The 19267-nt window shown below is 32.5% G+C and overlaps 5 protein-coding genes across 14 annotated transcripts in view; 2 read left to right on the forward strand and 3 right to left on the reverse strand.

The window, feature by feature from the left end:
- Window positions 1–285: 285 nt before the first annotated feature.
- Window positions 286–5165, reverse strand: LOC105149679 (BTB/POZ domain-containing adapter for CUL3-mediated RhoA degradation protein 3). The gene is made up of 4 exons (XM_011062260.2): window positions 4587–5165; window positions 4014–4326; window positions 2269–2467; window positions 286–2176 (listed from the first exon to the last, which is right to left on the reverse strand). Exons 1-4 carry the CDS (start codon window positions 4747–4749, stop codon window positions 1985–1987), a joined length of 867 nt encoding a protein of 288 aa, XP_011060562.1. The 5' UTR covers window positions 4750–5165; the 3' UTR covers window positions 286–1984.
- Window positions 5166–5230: 65 nt separating this feature from the next.
- IFT20 (intraflagellar transport 20) lies at window positions 5231–7495 on the forward strand. The gene is made up of 3 exons (XM_011062261.2): window positions 5231–5544; window positions 6363–6517; window positions 6964–7495. The coding sequence occupies exons 1-3, from the start codon at window positions 5421–5423 to the stop codon at window positions 7075–7077; spliced, it is 393 nt and encodes a 130-aa protein (XP_011060563.1). The 5' UTR covers window positions 5231–5420; the 3' UTR covers window positions 7078–7495.
- Window positions 7328–8767, reverse strand: LOC105149678 (uncharacterized). Of its 5 annotated transcripts, none has more exons than XM_087410933.1 (3): window positions 8585–8767; window positions 7710–8238; window positions 7328–7592 (listed from the first exon to the last, which is right to left on the reverse strand). In XM_087410933.1, the coding sequence occupies exons 2-3, from the start codon at window positions 8143–8145 to the stop codon at window positions 7372–7374; spliced, it is 657 nt and encodes a 218-aa protein (XP_087267059.1). In that variant the 5' UTR covers window positions 8146–8238; window positions 8585–8767; the 3' UTR covers window positions 7328–7371. The 5 variants fall into 5 exon arrangements, with proteins under 5 accessions (XP_087267059.1, XP_087267058.1, XP_087267057.1 ...); XM_087410932.1 differs by having other exon boundaries at window positions 8514–8767; XM_087410931.1 differs by lacking the exon at window positions 8585–8767 and adding an exon at window positions 8451–8578.
- Window positions 8768–9742: 975 nt separating this feature from the next.
- LOC105149677 (transmembrane protein 234 homolog) lies at window positions 9743–12515 on the forward strand. Of its 4 annotated transcripts, none has more exons than XM_011062254.2 (5): window positions 9743–9975; window positions 10935–11040; window positions 11193–11344; window positions 12188–12347; window positions 12427–12515. In XM_011062254.2, exons 2-5 carry the CDS (start codon window positions 11025–11027, stop codon window positions 12507–12509), a joined length of 411 nt encoding a protein of 136 aa, XP_011060556.1. In that variant the 5' UTR covers window positions 9743–9975; window positions 10935–11024; the 3' UTR covers window positions 12510–12515. The 4 variants fall into 4 exon arrangements, with proteins under 4 accessions (XP_011060556.1, XP_011060558.1, XP_011060557.1 ...); XM_011062256.2 differs by lacking the exon at window positions 9743–9975 and adding an exon at window positions 10405–10455; XM_011062255.2 differs by lacking the exon at window positions 9743–9975 and adding an exon at window positions 10680–10817.
- A 313-nt stretch (window positions 12516–12828) lies between these two features.
- The window catches only part of blo (bloated), a 124767-nt gene continuing 118328 nt past the window's right edge, over window positions 12829–19267 (reverse strand). For all 3 annotated transcript variants that reach the window (XM_011062242.2, XM_011062243.2, XM_087410927.1), the window contains 5 exons: window positions 18858–19073; window positions 16855–17015; window positions 15939–16150; window positions 14978–15253; window positions 12829–14534 (listed from right to left, as the gene is read on the reverse strand). In XM_011062242.2, coding sequence (XP_011060544.1) covers window positions 14341–14534; window positions 14978–15253; window positions 15939–16150; window positions 16855–17015; window positions 18858–19073 — 1059 coding nt within the window. In that variant the 3' untranslated portion in view covers window positions 12829–14340. The remainder of the gene's footprint in view (window positions 14535–14977; window positions 15254–15938; window positions 16151–16854; window positions 17016–18857; window positions 19074–19267) is intronic.

Consider the following 19267-nt stretch of genomic DNA (forward strand, 5'->3'; position numbering starts at 1 on the left):
TGTCTAAAATTTGCTTATTTGTCTATTATTGATTTTAACTATTGTCTCATGTTCCATATCATATCGTCATACTTGTACCATGATTTCAAATTTGTAATTGTGTAAATAGTTAATATGTACATATATTCTCTCTCTCTCTCTCTCTCTCTCTCTCTCTCTCTCTCTCTCTCTAAGAAAATCTCTCAAAGGTACATAAATCTATTCTATTATCATCTTTCTATATTCAATTCTTTACAATTTATTGTTTATATAATCATAAAGAAAGATAGGGAAATCTATAAATCATTTTATTCAACATAGATATATTCGATTTAATATATAACATATGTATTACAGATATGAATGAAAAGTATCCTACGATGTAGTAGGTATGCAACACGATACATGTGGTCCCTTTATTAATTGTGGGATTACGAATATCTCTCATCTTTTAACACTAAGATACACAAAAATAATATATATACACACATATGTATATGCCGTGCCAGTGTAATCACAGTCTGTTGTTTTACATTCCACCTTCACTTATCTAACATCTTCGGAAAAATTGAGCAAACTTATCTTCTATTATTCTATTATAAAATGAAAAACTGGTTTCCTAATCACCATACGATCAATAGATATTGAGTTACTCGTATCAACATCCGAAACACTCCGATTCAGATTGTCGCTCCGATTTCGTCACATAAGTGAAAGTGTAAATTAGTAAAAAAAATTAATCACCGATATATATATATATATATGCGAATTACGGCAATTATACAGTGAAATAATATACTTGGAATGACACGCGCGCGCGCACACGTGTTAGTAGAAAAAATTCAAATTAAACTAGTTTATTAAAATTCAGATATATTGTATCTATTGCATTCATTCAAACTGAAAATCCTGAAAAATACTTAATATTTAATATTTAATTACGTTTAACACTTATAGCTCAATTGGAATAAAATTACATATTCGAAATGTGTACTTCCAATATGTCGTATAACTGATATTAGACTTCAATTTTCTTGTACTGGCAGTGTTTACTCCACATCATCCTTTAAGCAGTTTAATAGAATTTCGGACTCGTTGAGAAACGCACATTTAAATAACACAATATATATGTTTCAAATATATAATATATATGATTTATTTAAGATATTAAATTATGTAAGTTTGTAAGAAAGAGCAATATAAACATGATGAAAAATTTATCGCAATAATGTAGACAATGACATAAGAATAATAAGTAATAATAATTAATAATTATGACAAATTAATATAATAATGACGATGACAGTGATAATGATAGTGATGATAATAATGATAATAAAATAATAATACTTATAACAGGTAACAATGCAGTCCTCTAGTTTTGCATAAAAAAATTTTTTATAACAATTTGGTTAATCTAGATGACTGCTTAAAAGTTGTCAGAGTATAAGTTCATAAATAATTTCATCAGTCACAGAATGGCAACTTGGACTTATTCCTGTCGTGGATTTAATACGATTTGGCACATAATAGTAAGCGCATAGACGCTACATTCTTTTCGTAATTTTCCAGATGAAATCAATAAGATGCCATTCTTAATTGCATATTTACAAACACGCTTGTATAGCAAGAATGGCGAAGATAACTTAAGACAGTGTCATTTCCTTCGATAATTAGAAGGACGAGGCATTTTTCTTATAAATATATTCAACAATTAGAGCGCGCAATTATATCTGAAAATAAGTGTCATGATGTGAGAAATGTAACGAAATGATTTATCAAAGTTGACTGTAGTTAACCAAAGTTAACTGTAGTTTTCCTCATATTCCATACATTTCAAAAACGAAAAGAGATTCAGCTGACAGGCGATAACCAAGTATATCATGTAGTATTCGCATTTGGTATACATTTGTGTTTCGTCTTATTTTATATTAATTCGTGTCTTGAAAGAGCGAACGACACTAAGGATCGCGGTGTGCGGTGGATTGAGGAGAATAAGACTGGGTCAGTTGGTGTTCTGTTTGTTAGAGCGAAGGCGAGCCAAGCCTGAACGTTCGCCCTCTTCTTCGTCGGACGTGCAAGGTACCACGCCACGTGACGATGTAGCCTGCATTAACTCTTGATCCGGCCCATTCCGATGCTCATACAATAAAATATTTAATGTTTCCTCGTATATCCGAGCCTCGGGGAATTCAACCTGAAAAAAGAAAAGCATTTTTGATTATAATTTCAAAATCATATAAATTTTAAATCATAATTTAAAATTATATTATTTGATCATGCCATTACCTTTGTATGTTTTTTATCGGTTGTATAAACAATCGAATGACAGCAGACTTCTGCTACTTTACGACCATGCCCATAAAATGTCCAACAACAGATCTCGCTTGAGCCGATAACATCTTTGATGAATAACACTCTGCCACTGAATCTAAGCGACATTTTATCGAATAGTTCTATGTTTTTTAGTAAATTGTCATCTGATGTACTGTAAAAATTAAATTTATTTATTAGTCCATTTATTCTTTAATAATCTTAATTTATGACAATAATACAGCTGTAATTATATATACATTATGACATTTCCTTTATTTGTAATTTTTTTCATGCATTTAAAATATTATCTATTAAAAATCAGCCAATACGAGCACATAGAGTAATCAGTGTGCAAAAATATATTAATAGAAGTTACAATATAGATGTTTCGACCCTTAATTTGGATCCTTTAATATAGTATTAATAAATATTTCGCTTACAATAAAACCAGATTATTAGAAAGAATATCAAATCAGAGAACATTGTGAGACTAATGTCCCGAAATAAAAAGTTAACAGTAGAATGTCTTCAGTATTGGAATATACAGAATATTTAAATCATAAATCCAAAGTTAAAATTGATAATAGATTCACAATGAAATTTCAGGTAAGACTAAAACAAAATGAATATAATATACAAGAAGTTGTGAGCTATTTTAAGAGTTTATGAGTTTTATTTATTATTATTAATTAGTATTTATTTTATTAGTTTATGATATACTTAAATTATAGTTGCATTCAGAGAGTGCATTATCTGTGCTTTTTTGGTAGAATTATCATTCTACTCTTATTTTATGTGTAATGAAATGACTGATAAAGATAGAATGACGTTAATAGTGTGCTCTCCGAATGCAACATATTTTCTTTTAGCAAACACAGTCGACGAATGTTATTCTATCCTAATATTTAATGAATAACAATGAAGAATACTTTAATGATGAATATTTATGTGGACTGCATCTGTTAAAAAGAAAGTAGCCCAAGAGATACAATATACTTTTTATCAGTTTCTCTTGTTATACTTTAAATTGCTTGTATATTAACCCTAATCTATAATGTGTTCTATCTATGTGTTCAATAATGTAATCTATGTGTGTTTGCTTCTTGTATCTTGCTTTTTATCTCTTGTCTTTCCTCCCCCCCTTCCCCTCTCTCTTTCTTTGTGACTGGTTTTTTATCGACAATTGTTTTTTTTCTTTGGAAGTTTAAGGCTAATTCTACAATATGCGCTCTTTGTTTCCTGTTTCTTGCTGTTTTTCTCTGTTTGTGTCTTGCCTTTTTGGTCAATAAGACAAACAAAAACAAAACAGAAAAGAAAAAGCACATTATAGAATTAACCTAACTTTTACCTCTGACGACAGAAAATGAGAAAACAGGATAAGCAAAAGAACAAGCGATACAAAGTGACAAAAAGCAAAAAATAAAGAGTATTAAGAGTATTAAGAAAACAAAGAATATTAAGTTATAATGAAAACGCTTAGATTGTAATTCATAAAAAATAAGAAAGGAATCTGAAATATCATAATACTTATGAAAATATCTCTTGGATGAAAACAAAGAAATAGAAAGAGATAAAAAGAAATAAAAAATAAAACAGGAAATAAAGAGTACATTGTAGATAAGGTTTTAATGCCGCTATAAAACACTTGGATTTATAAAAGATAAAGGAATAATAAAACATCACAATATTTACAACTATAAAGTAACATTTAACATTACCTTGTATAGGAATATTTATTGTTATGCCTATTAATGAGCAGCTTGACCACAGGCTTAGTAGTATTGCTTATGAGTAATTGTTCTTCTTTTTGAGAGGTTATGAGAGGGACTCTGCAGATTGGCTCTGCTTCTCGTTCTTTTCGTAGAAGCGCCTGTTCGCAGGATTCCGCCAGCTCGCTGATACAGTAGTATTTTGCCTCTGCGAGCAATTCCGCCATCTCCTTCGTATTTTCTGGCAGCGGAACCGAGCCGTCTCGCAAAAAGTTCAAGATCGTTCCGAAATGTTTGCCACACCGATCAATCAATATCCAGCCTACGGAGAGAGATCGTGATCAGTGGAAGGTATAAACAAAGTAACAAAAGATGAAATCAAAATTCTTAGGAAACAATGTCAAAAAAAATCACACAATCTCTTTTTTTCAAATCAAACAAATTCATGTGCCTCCCACCACATTAAAATGATGAAGTTTTTTGATTAGGATCGCAGGACCGATCGATATTCAAGGTTCATCAATTTCGAGTCAACACTCGTCGGAAATTGCAAATCGCACGTTGTAAAAAGAAACACCTCACCTTCGGAATCGGTGAGCACTTCCATGCGACCGCTGAACATTGCACGCAACATGGTATCATGCTTCTGCAAGGTACCTATGGTGGTGTAATGAAGCGAGCCTCCGATGTTCAATTTGACATACTCCGACGGGTATTTAATTTCCGTCTTGTGCTCGCCCGACATAACGAAAAATTCTGGTGAGACCGAATCCTGGCGAAACCGAGGCGAGTACTAACACACTAGGCACTACTAACGTGACGGCCGCGGAATGGAGCGAGGACGGGGACGAGCGGTATCGATCCTCTCGATGTCAGTCAGGTTGAACGTTGAACGTGTGCGAATACTGCGAATCCGTAAATACAGATCCGCGTTTGCGTCGAAGCGACGTGAACGACGCACTCGTGTCGCTGTCTAGCCGTTCGCTTCACACCCGTTGACGTCGGGAAAGCGAGAAAGCCGCACGAGATACTAATACATCTTCATTTCGCTCCATTTTCGGCTTATTCATCATCGATTACGGCAAACTTCACAACGGCGAACAAGCGCTACGCGCTGAACACAGCGACGGTCGACTTGATATGCGAAAGTATCGAGAATATCGCGAGGCATCAAGGCATGACGATCGCGGTGACACGACCTTCGCTGACCAATCAGCATCGCCCGCGCGTTCCCGGAATCATCTGGGATGTGTTCTAAAACTTGATTCTGTCAACTCCGAGTATCTTTTATCTTTATTCAATGTTCGGTGACCGACAAGGATAAAATAATACTCGAATTGACAGAGTTGAATTTTGGAACGCAACCCTGGAATGAGGCTCGAAATCACGTGATGTCGTTCTCGTAAACTCGAGAAGATGGCCGACTTGTTGGCGAGATACGGCGTTTATATCGATGACTTGAGCAAAATACGCGTCCTAGAGCCGGAAGCGGCGAATCAAACGAATAAGCTGAAGGAGGAGTGTCAGAGCTTCGTGTCCAGTAAGTTGCGTTGCGTTCGCGAGTGACGTCACAGCGAAGCGACGCAATGAATTTACTTGATTGACCGATTGTTACTCACTCTTCGCACAATTATATAATATATCGTCACCGTTTTACGATTCCTGCACAAGAAAGCACATCTACACTTTTTGGCGTGTTGAGAATACCTGAGTGCCTACGAATATCATTTTATCCGTTGAACAATAAGGATAAAATGATACTCGAAGGTATAATAGTGTTTTCGAAAGTAGATGGGACGACTTCGAACTTTCGTTAAACTTTTGTCTATTTCTAGTAATGTAGATTAACTTTAATCTCGGTTTGACTCATTTTTTAGTTTTAAGAATTAGAACAAGATCAAAAGTCAAACAAGAAAACAAGCATCATGTTCTACTTTAATGTTAATTTTGCACATTAATGGAACTGAGACTAAAACTGGAAAGATACAAAAAGTAACTTAAACCAAGATTAAAATTAATCTAAAAATTAATAGAAATATATTAATATCAATTATAATTTATTAATATTATCGATTATATTATTTATATTATCGATCAAAATGTTAATTTGTGAAAGAAATATAACTCGACAGATGTATTTGGAATATATTATACGAGAAATTAAATGTAAATGAAATTATGATACAAAATAAACGATTTATTTGATACCAAAGTCTGATATTCTCTTTAATTTGAGCTCCATTTAAAAAGTTGCACTTCGATGCTTTATTGTTGATCGTATTTAATTACGAATTACTAATATCGCTTCAAAAGTATGAACAACGATTGTTGCAACGAATGAGAATTTTTACGTTGCAGAGATTACTGAATTTGAAAAGAATTCCGACGAATTCATTAGAATATTGGACAATTTAGCAAAGGAGGTGGAGAAAGAAAAAATGAAGACGATTGGCGCGCGGAATCTGCTGCGTTCCGTTGCGAAGCAAAGAGAAGCCCAGAAACAACAAATGGAGGTTCTTAAATAATTACATACCAGACATACCTAATATTTACCAGCGTGTATTCATCGTTTAAATGATAGACGATTACAAGAATTATGCTATCTTTGGCCGATATTCGTAATCGGTTTTTCTTTTGGCCACTAATTATGATTAAATTTAATTATTATTTATGATTAAATTTGACTATTTTGAACATTTCTTCAAACTCCGATTAATTGATTTGACAATTAATTTACCGAATATCTGCATTTATTAATATCAATAGAATAATTAATTTTTTATTGTTTAACATACGAAAGGAAAGATTAGATTAAAAAAGAGTTATGTATAGTTGGAAAATTTATTGTAATTCTAGTTAAGTTAAATTGCTAGTTAATTGAATCAATTGTAATCAAAATTAATTTAAAATTGGACCATTAATATCGCCAATGATCGATTATCGCCTATTTTCATTGTAGGCATTGATTTTGGAAAAGTCTGTAGAACTGGAACGGCTAAGAGTACAATACGATTCTTACAAGAAAATCGAAATGGAACAACTAGAAACTATCGAGCATTTATCAGTGAATTAATGTAATATTTTATTTATAACTTCCAACTTTTTTTTTTACTTTTGATTCATTGAATTTTCTTCATCTTTTTGCCAATAAATAATAATACAATAATTTTTAAAAGCATCAATATTTGTTGAGAATGTTTTTCAAAGAATTGTAAAAATAGTTTTGAAAAACTCTGATTAACTTAATCTACAACTAACTCGTCGTATTATATTTGTTATGATAGAATTATTAATTTTGTTTTGTTGATTTGAAAAAGATCATATTTTATAATTTTATTACACAGTTTTTTATTTAGAAAAAATTTTATCACATGTTATAAACGTCACTGCCAAAATTATCAATTTCTTCTTCATCAATATCACTGTCAATGTCGTCATCTTCTATAAGAGCTAATGATTTTATTTTCATTAATAAATCTTCTTTTTTCGGACTTGTTTCATCTTCATTTCTGTCCTTATCGTCAGTTTTATCTGTATCCGTATTCAAACCAGAAGTACTAGGTTTGCTACTATTTTCCTTACTTTTTACTAAAAATAAAGTAGGATAAAAAATTCTTATTATATGAAATCGTATATTTATGCCAATTATGTGCATAATATATATAAATAAAATTCTACTTAACAATATGAACACAAAGTACATACTCGATTGTCGATTCATATAACGTAACAATGTTCTTCGTTTTCGTTCTGACAATGTTTTCAAAATTGCGTTAAATTCGGCATCCAATTTAATTTGTTCTTCCTTCCTGCATGTTCCTTGTACGATTTCTGTCTTCTGTCCACATTTTGAACACATTCTTTGTTGCTTGGCGCAAAGCAAGCAGATATTATGATAAGAATGTTTCACAGTTTTTTGTTCACATTTAATACATTTCATTGGAGCTTTAAGGACTTTATATTTTTTGTATTTGATCTTCCACTCTATTATTTTTTTGCAACGTTCACATACATTGGTAACCTCGGTGCTATTAATTTGTTTTATTTTTTGAGATTTGTCATATAGATTATTTTTAAACGATTTTTGATTTTGATATTTTTGAGGCCTCGAACGATTAGCATTTCCTTTTTGACAACTCATGTTTCTATTATATATTGTAATATTATCAAAATTTAAAAATAATACAAGAAAAGATTCTTTAAATTTTCAATAAATTGTTGCAAATTTTATGACCTGAAAACAAAAGAAAATATAAGTTTTTTATAGTATTTTAAGATGTTTATTAGCTTCATTGTTAAATTTATACTCAATGCACCGTGTGATGTTATTTCCAATTTCAATTTAATTGTGTTTTCAAGTTTTACAAATCAAAATGGTATGCAATATATAAAACTGAAAAATATATTTGTCTATATATAAATATTATTATGTATGATCCTTTTTACACTGTTAAATCGGTACGTGTATCAAATTGATGCGGATTAAATACTTGATATATCTTTATTTACACCGATCTGTCTCACAAGATCTGGTTAGGTGACATGATATCTTCACTGTTTTATGAGATGTAAATCTTTACCGTCGATATCACCCGTACACTATCGCTAGTACATCCATTTTTGGTTTGGAACTACATAGCTACATCCATTTTCTGACTCTGTCGATAAAATCATAGCACAGAGAATCACGAATGATTTTTAACAATAATAAGAAAAAGACTGACATGATTTCTTTGGTTTCTCTCTGTCGCAGTGCTCAGTCATGTGCTAAATTTCTAAAAAAATATACATATTACTTATAAAGTTTTGTAATAATATTCTTAAAATCAAGTTATTAATATCAATGACTTTATTTAGTTTTATTTATTAAATATTAAATGCATCATAATATAAATAATCATTATGTTCATTCGACAGTTTGCAAGATTAATGCAATATATAATTTCGTTCATTTTCTGATGCCGTGTATATACAAAAAAAACCTAACATCGTTTTCCATTTCATATACAATGAAATATCATAATATGACCTAACAATCAAATATTGTAAAACTCAGTGAAGTACTGCTACATTATTTGATTTAAAATTTCGCTATACAACTTTAAGTATATTTATATATTTGCTCAATGTTGAATGATACGCAATTTATAATTTATAATATGCTTCTTTTTCTTTTTCTAAAAAATTGTAATTGAAATAGAAATTTGTAATTTTTCTCAATTCGTCATCAGTTACGAATAACAACTATCGATTCGAAAATTTTGATAAACGTATAAACATTAATTTTTCATTAATTTATAATTTTGATTTGCACATATTTTAAAAATTGATTACTTATCTTTATAAATTCGATTTTTTTTAATACAATTTCTTTGATAGCCCTCATCTATTTATTCTAATTAGTTTTTTAATTTTCAAAAAGAATATAATTTCTGACCCGTATTTAGAACGCGCTTTTATGTTTAAAATTCTACAATGTGAACTATGTGTTAAATACGCGCTAATACAATATCACAAAAAACGCGTTCTCAATACATATAGGTTTTTCTCTCTTCGCGAAACGTGCAGCGCCGAGTTCCAAAAAGAAATAAAATTTTTTCTGCGTCGCGCTTAATTATATACGTCCAACCGAAAGCTAGCGCGCTCCAATGAGCGCTCGAATTCGCATCCGTAGCGACACACCGCGTTCATTGGCTGGCATGCGAGTGGTGGGGTTCGAAGTCTGACGGCGCGTATAAATAGCGCGTGACTCGCAGCAGAACGCTCTTGCGATTCGGCCGGGGGCAGAGTTACGTTCTGTCAGATTACGTTGGAATATCTCTTAGTTCGCACTGTTCGCAACCTTGGCTTCGAATTTATTACCTTATTTCCTCCTAGAAGCAGCCTGATCTTTGCACAGAATCCTTATCACTCCTATCAGAAAAACGACGAGAAATGGCTCGAAGGATCACTGGAATTATTTACCAACAAGGTAAATATCAATTAATAAATATTGTTAAATTATTAAAATTTTTACACGCGCGACGCGAAAAATACTTTAAGAATCTATCGTTTTTATGTTTTCAAAAAGTTTTAAAATATCTTATGTATTATAAAAATATTATTATCTATGTTACTCGTGCAAAACTTGTAGGCGACAGTTTAATACGATACGAAGTGTGTAATTAACTTTGCATTTATTTCGGATAACAATTTTAATATCGCGTAATATAGATTCTAGTAGTACTAATATATTCATGATTATTCAGTCGAAAATATTTTTCTCATTTGATTGAAACTCAAGACGCGTCGTGCCGTCGAGTCTCGCGTCGCTTTTTCCGCGTGAAGTTGGCCGCGTATGGAAAACTACGTTTCTCTATTTCGATCGCGTTCATGTTTCATTCGCGGAATGCGGCGGATGACACAGTGGAACGAACGGCTCTCAAACGAGTGGCAGCGCGATCAAATAATGGTAATTAGAACCTATATAAAAATTATATTTAACCATTTATCGATATTTAACTACTGCGTAACTATAGATTCAGTATTTGTATACTAATGATCCGTTCTCGAATGCGTATTTCGTAAAACTTGTTCGGCGGAAAGTGTATATCGCCGTGAATAATTGAAACAAACGACGTTAATTCGTAAAGGTGTCTTTTCACTCTCGACGCTTGACGCTTCCATGTAAAGGCTCCTTAACAATGCATCTATGGTCTATGCGTTTCGATCGTTGTCAGTCTTATATTGTGGCCGTAATATGTTTAACTAATGTGTCGGATCGTGGCATCTATAATGTGATCGGCGTTTTAACTTTCAATGATATGCTGACTGGTGACTGATCAAACAAAGAAAAATCTAAAGCTCGTAGAATTACGTGATATTAATATAATTACTTGTATATATAAAATATGGATTTAATAAAATTACAAAAATTTTACTCTGTTGTAGATACCGGCATTCAACGTATTAATTCTCGTGACATGATTTGCAGTGTATTGTTCGATGCGTGCAACGTTCTATATTAGATAACTAACGAGAATGACAGTTACTATTGGTGAGCTATTTCAGTTTCAATAACCATTTTCTGTTTGTTGAAAAATAATCTTTTGAGTACGAGAAATAAAAAGAAAAAAATAAAAACAGAGATTCAGTGATATCAAACAATATGTTGAAATGATAATGTCAACGTGTGTGTTAATATTGTAGATTCTGTGATATATCTGTGTTTTGTGGCGATTCTTTGGGGAGTAACCAATCCATTTATAAAGAAAGGTGCACAAGGTTTAGAAGATATCAGGGCCAAGTCAGTTTATGGACAATTTTTTAAGGAGCAGTTATTTCTCATTACAAATCTGAAGGTAATCATTGTATCTTTACATACATTTTACCAAATTAATCTGGAGAGACATGATATTTATAGATACTTTCTCATTGTCAGTTATATATAGATTAGAAGAGCTCAACAAACAAGCTGATGTTATTTCTCAATATTTTGACAAATGACATTAATATGATAGATAATATTAAAAACAATTTTAGCTTACACAGGATGTTTATTATTTAGAAAAACCTGGAAAACCTGAAATTTTTAGATTTCTTTTTTACTCTTGAAAATCAGAAATTTTCATGGAATTTTATTATTGGAATTTAGGACAAATTTTAAGAATTTTATTTTTAAATTTAAATTTTATCTTTTTTTGAAAATATTAGTTCTTGATCATTTTTCTTGATAGTGCAAAATATTGAGAATCAATTAGCAATAAATATGATATATATATATTCGTTATTTTCATATATGTTTCACGAGTTTTTATCAAAAAGAAATCAAAGTGACAATAGAAGACTCAGCAAAATAGAGTAATTCATTTACAATTTATATATCCTATAGGTTTCGTGGCTCTAATTGTAGAAAATAATAGATACAGTCAAAAATGTATTTATTGTGAAAACTCCTGTCTTCTACGAATTTTCAATGTATATTTTGTTTACGTTGCTCGTACTCTAATTTCATTCCTTTATTCCAAATTGCATCAAAAAACTCTCTTATATTATCTTGAATTTTAAACAAAAATAGTTGAAAAATTAAAAAATACTTAAGAAATTTTTTTTTTTCAAATTTTCAGTTCAATTATCCTTGCTAGATGTAATAGTATTTGTTAGGAGTAATACTATTTGTAATCATTTTAATTTTTTTTATACAGTACATCGTGCCATTTCTCCTTAATCAATGCGGTTCGGTACTGTACTTCTTGACTCTGCAAAGTAGCGATCTATCCCTGGCTGTGCCAGTTTCAAATTCTCTTACCTTCGTATTTACTGCGATCACAGGCTGGTTCCTGGGCGAGGAAAAAGTGCATAGAAGTGAGTACACGAGAACTTATATTCATCGTTAGAGAATGCTTTGAATTATTAATTGTTTATGATCTGTTTTACTTTTTAGATACTTATCTGGGAATGATACTTGTGCTGTGCGGAACCATGTTATGTTGTTGGGACAAACTGAATAAAACTGTGGAATTATGATTTGTATATTTAAGACGACGATCATTAAGCACGCATCGTTATCCTTCCTTTTCCTGTTCATCCATACTACTTGCCGATTAATCCACATCCATCCTGTGTAATGTGAGTACCACAATGATTAACACAATGAATTGAAATTCTTCTAATAAAGCAAAGTCACGATATCCACTTGATTTTGCTTCTTTATAAAGCATATTAACATTAATATATTTTATTATTAATGATATGCTAGTTTACATTATTGCGTTTATTAATTTTGTTACAAGATACTCGATATTGGTTTTCGCGTTTAACGCATCTTATAAAGAGGAGCAATGTCTGTGTTAATAGGTAATAGGTTTTATTCGTAATTCCGTACAATATCGTCAATATATATTCATGATATTTACATGCATATCGTTTAATGATCCATATGTACACATACACACGTAGATAGCACCGGGTAGGAATGAAATAGTAATTATGGTGCAAGATGACTATGTCGCCGTATTTAATTTGTTTCTTTGTCCACACGCAAAAGCGTATCACAGTATAACAGATAATGTCTAGCGTCGCGCGTTTTATTTCTCTACACTGTTATAAAAAAAATGACGAAAGCGTCTCTCGACTTGTGTCGAATGTGGAAATTTTGCAACAGTGTATGTGTAATCTGTGATCCATGAATGTACAGAGACAAGAGTTTTATATATATATAATGAAAACACATAGGTCCTAATAAAAATAGATTAAGAATTATGATTATCAACACAAGTATTTATATACAATAAACATGCAAAGATGAGATTGATCTATGCATAGGAAAACATTCAGTAGATATCGCTATGTAACTGTCCGTTTTGTAAATCGAGATACTCCCTCTCATTGTCAAGATGAAATTTGGAAAATATTTTTTCTTGAATTTCTCGCTAATGTTTATCGTAAAGAAAGATATTGCTTGTTACAGAATATATATTCGGGAATTTTGATTCATTAACAGAGAGTGTATATATACTAGGAATGTAGAAAAATGAAGATGGCACTTTGATTCACGGTAGAATAAAGTGACGCGTTAATTTTTCACAAATGCGTAACGCACATGGATTTAATTATGTGAAAATATGAAAAAAACATCAAATGATAAAAGCACTTTTTGTCAAGTCCTGAAGGAAAAACAAAAGTTAATGCATGATGAAATGTTAATTCACGATGCGAACATATTATAAACTTTCTCATCATTCGCAACAAATTTAATTCATTAAATTTGGCAGAGAGAAAGCTATTAAAATAAAGTAACATTTGACATATTGAGAAGATTTTCATTTTAGAATATACTTTATATTTAATTTTATACTTCTCAAGAGTTTACATTCGATCATTCTTTCGCAATCTCCTTTGTTACAAAGAATGTTATTTATTTAATGCGCAAAGAGCATAACAATATTAATTTGACGCGTAATTGAGATTGAAATCTTCTTACATGTGCCTATGTATATATTTGGATAATTGTTTTTATTCTGTTACGTATAGATATATAGATCTATTTATGCGGGGATTAAAACTTTGTGTCTTAGGTAGCACGGAAATTCCATAAATTCGCAAAATTGATCAACGTGTTGACAGCAATTAATTTACACGTCGTTGTCGCAATCATATGCTACTCGGTTAAAAAATTAAAAATTCGCGCGGTCGCGATCGACATTCGCGCGACGTGCATGTTAAAAGGTGTATATTATCGATAAATCGCATCGTTATTAATCAGCGCGCGCCGGATATCGACGCTTATTAATCGCTTACGAAATTACGGATTACACTTATGAAACTCGAGACTAGCATTGATCAATGGCCGTCCAATTCAAGCGCGGGACTTCTTGCTCTTTAGCTTGAACCATCCCGCACTCTTGTTCGGATCACGGGGCACGGACGTGGATCTGTTTAATTCCACCTTGGAGCCTATGCCTCGCGATTTGGTGGCCAGCGATTCCGTGGAAACAGTTCTATCCACTTTCTGCTTGTCCTTCGATTTTAACGTGCTGCGATTGATCGTACCTGCAATGAGTGACATGAATATTTCCATTTTTTAAATAGGGTTATTACATTGATGAATTAATAGTAACTCGATAAAATATGAACTGAAAAAAAATAGCAAATTCAGATAATTTAGCATTTGTTCAGATTGTTTGCACAAAGCTCTCTAATGATTAAATTTTAATTAAATCTAATTTATTTTTCTTAACTTATAAATATTTAGTTTTTTATTTATCTTGAAGTTTAAAAGAATAAAACTATTTAAAATTAATTAAGTTCATTGTAAAAATATTTATATTAAAAGATACAATCTTATTTACTTAGTGAAATACTTAAGAATTTTTATTATTAAAAATTAAAGAAAAAAAAGAGAAAATACATTGCCATTTAATTTTCTCTTTTTAAAGATTATATTTTATTTAACAGGTTATCGTATTATTTTGCTCAAAAGTAAGATCATTTACTTGTCTTAGAAAGATTGTCTTTGCTTCGCCGAGCTTCCTTTCCTCGGCGGCTGAGGGTTTCGCGGCTTCGTTGTCTACGTCTCATGGTCGCGATCGGTTTCGCATGCTGTTGCTGGTCATAGTTGATCTCGAACGGTTCCCTATAATGTCGCGGCTTCCACGGAGCAAGGACGCTCACGCTTCTCGATACCGTTCTCGTGTGTGATTGCAATGGTCGATTTAACTCCTCGCGACTTGCCGCCCTGCGTCGTTCGTTCGGGCCTGGTATTTCGCCGACTGAAATGCAGATATTGAGTCGTAATTAGAATACGGTTACGCTTGACATTTTCTACACCTTCACTGCTGAACATTATTTATATAGATTGATAGTTAAATAACTAACCAGTGTAATATATTTTTTTTATAAATTTCCTATGACGCAAATGTGACAAGTATTGCAAAATTCAAGTGTTCATTGAACGATACGCTTCATAGAGCATGTCTATTATTGGTAGTGATAACTTGTCAGTTAAACGTTATATTATATATAAGATATTGAAGAAGTTCATATGTACTTGTTTTAAGTGGATTGATCAATATTTCATTAGCACAAATTTAATATAAAGCGTATATATTTTTATTACTTTCTAATTTCTAATTGTATGACTTTCAATTTAAAACATACTATTTTATTTTAATCTGCGAAGGTTAATTCACAAAAGATATTTTGTGTATTTATATTTTAGAGTAAATAATTACCAATAATATCTTGATATTTTCGCTACGATATAATATCGATTTAAATAATCACCAAATTCAACAATTATTTATTTTTTTCAATTTTTGGTTTTTGGATCTTTTTTAAATAAGAAATTAAATATATCACACTGAAAAATAAATTATAATGTTGCAAATCTCTTCGAATATAACATAAAATTACAATAATTACGAATGCTATATTAGAGAAATATTTTTATTATACCTGTAGCAGCATGGAGATACACTACAGATCTCTGTGATCTCTGAGAATTTTGACTTTGTTGGCTACTATCACCCGTTGTACTCTCGCCCGAAGACAATGCGCTTTCAGCGAGTCTCGAAGATTTCCTTGGGGCTGATATGATACCTAAATTATAGCGGTTCGAATTCGTGACATCACGCCTCGAGCGGGCATGGTCGTCAACTCGTTTGTTTCTGAAATGAATTAATTTAATTAATTAAATTTTTTTATGATCTAGTCACATCGGTCACGTAACTTTTTTTCTAAAACGGAAATGTGAAAAATAAAAAAAATTTCACACAAATAAAAAAATGTTCACCTTTCACGTTTCTGTCATAGGAAAAAAATCACATGCTCAATACTCTAAATTATATTCTTACTATTTAATTATACACTGAAAAAATGATGTTATATCAACATTATTTTAATTGAAAATAATCTTGTTGATTTAACAATAGTATTAATGAAACAAATAAAATTTTATCAAAACAAGAGAACGCCATATTTGTTTTATTAATAATGTTATTAAATTAACAACATTATTTTCAATTAAAATAATGCTATTGATATAACAAATTATTTTCAGTATATGTACGTGTATATATACATTATTCTTTTTTAAAAGAATATGATAAGATTTTTTAATTTTGGAAAAGAAACAATTACTTAGAATATTTGATATAATTAATTATAATCGAATATTAAGAACAATAATATCCGATATATGTGCGTAAAATAATTAAAGCAAGATGAATAGCAGGAATAGATAATTGTATTTTTGTTTATAATAATATTAATTAGAGCAAAATGTAATGATAAAAAAGTTAATTAGACGACAGTCGAAATATTTAAATCACTCTTGCACGAAATATTTAACCGGTGCATACGCGGCATTTACCTGCGGTCTCTGTTGGACGAGACGGACTCCTGATCCGTATCGCCGAAGAAGCGGAGATTCTTTTGCACGGAAACTCGTTCAGGCGCAGAGGAAGCTTCCTCATCCTCGGTGCCGGTCGTCAAGATCTCGCTCTCGGGTATTCTCGGCTTTTTATCCACCGGCTGCAAAGTTATCGACGCTTCATTATTCACGATCTCAAGGGAGAGGGGGAGGCACCAAATATAACCACGTATAGATTATTTCTGCGTATAACAATTACGCCCGCTTATTCCAAATATCGATTTATCGAACGTTATAATTTCGCGCACAGAAGACGACTTTGCAAGTGCGATAGATTGAAACGTATCGCTATAATGATATATTATTCTGTAGCACTATGTAATTTTCATAGCTAAACACATACTTGACTTCAGTTTCCTGACTTTTAGGGGCGGTTTCGCCAGTTCTCGATTAACTTTGACTATAGTTCAACTAATTCTTTGGAGATCACATCTCTTTCAAAAAATTCTTTTTTTAGGTATAAAAGACACAAAAGAAAGTATTTTTCGTATCGCTTAACCTACTTAATTTTTTTATTTTCCACTATCAAGATTCCTCACACTATTATTAGGAACCGATAGAGTTCAGCAAATGCAAAACTATTTTAATTAAAATTTTAATAGATTTATAATGATGATCAATATTTTTTATCTGATAGAATACGCCATATATAATATAAATATATAATATAATATTTAATGAAGGGTTAAGTGGATAAGAGTTTTTATCCAATAAAAATTGATTTGCTTTTTACATTAATTGTCTATTGGAAATAATAAGATTAAGGATAAGAATTAAGGACGCTTCAAGCTATTAACGGGAATGCGAGAAAATAAAATATGACGCGAAACAGTAACGTAGACTGGACTCTTCTTTGTCAATTGTTCGAGACGAGCGCAAAGTCAGACTGGCTTCCATCGAAGGTCGCCATTTTTCGGAATCCATCCCCGTCTCTCGATCGGCTGGGAGAAAATCACGCGAGCGTGTACAAAGCTGTATTCTTCCCGCGGCTCGCAAAAATCGCGGTTTCCCCCCGTGGTTGCATCGCACGGCGCCTTCATGAGTCATGATTCTCCCCGGGCCGACTCATCCGATAGATCATCGTCCACGGCGAGATTCATACGCACGCAATCATCTTGAACGAGCGCGCGCGCGCGCTCGCGCGCAAGGAGAGCGGCGCGGCGTCTCCTCTCCTCTCCTCCTCTCCTTTCCGCTGCCTAAGATTGGAGGAGAATCGGGACCTGACAGAGATTATTCCGGTGCGCGCGGGCGTGCGGTACGATGGTCGGCTTATAGGGCTAGGCAAGCAACCTCCTGATCGGCACTTAATCTCGCGATTAAATTAAACCACAGAGCGCGGAGTTAGTTAAGCATTTAATCAAACCGGTAATTGGAGGTTGCGCTGCCCTAATGGCTCCGCACAGCGACCCGCGATCTGACTGATGAATGCGCACGGGATTGGTGCGCGAGTTGCGCGCGAGATAACCATGGCACGATTCAGGAGAGTTCGCTTGTTATCGGATAATACTCTCGAAAAAGATTCTAGGCCTTACGGAGGGATGATTTGCCGCATTTTTGATTGATTTCAAATATGATCTTCGCCAACCTGTCATCGATTTTGAAGGAAGACACGTGAACTCGGTATTATTTATAATCTGATTACTTCATACGAACTCGAAAATAACGTCAACTGATGAAAATATTTCGTTTATATGTGAGGTTCGGCTTATTGCATTAAAGCTTTCGTAATTTATTCGTTTGTTGAGATGATCAATTAGAAATATCGAATTTCTTACGTTTTTCAAAAAGATTAGACATGTATCTGTTGGTTGAGTAAAATTTTCATAGAGATATTTATTATATGTCAGTGATAATCAATTTTAGTAGGGTTGTTAGGAATAAAGAATAGGAAAGCTGTATAAAGAAATAAAATAAAATAATTAAAAATAGAAAATGACATTTACCGTGGTATTGGATTTGTTCTTCCTCGAGAGGGACTTGAACCAACCCTTTCTCTCCGCCTCTTGGCCCTGGTTGTCCCTGGTCAGGGTGTTGCTGGACTCGCAGAAGGACTCTTCTTCTCTGGTAAGAGTGCCGGTGGATCTCGAGAGTCTGGTCGGTCTGGAAGGGCTCGGACTGCCACTAGGTGTCGATAAGCGTCTGCGTTGACTATAATCCTCCTGAATCAAAACAGAAAAATCGCATGTTATATTTAGCGACTCAGTGTCTTTCGAAGTACTATCTCTATATAACTACCACTTTCTCATCGGAACCTCTTCGAGCATAATTTACTTTCCAGATCCCGGTGGAGGATCATATCCGACCATTATATTCAAGAATTTATAGCTCGGAAACGAGGTGGACAAGGGGAAAC

Source organism: Acromyrmex echinatior, chromosome 11 (genome assembly GCF_024713525.1).
Source record: "Acromyrmex echinatior isolate Ae372 chromosome 11, ASM2471352v2, whole genome shotgun sequence".
Lineage (NCBI taxonomy): Eukaryota > Metazoa > Arthropoda > Insecta > Hymenoptera > Formicidae > Acromyrmex > Acromyrmex echinatior.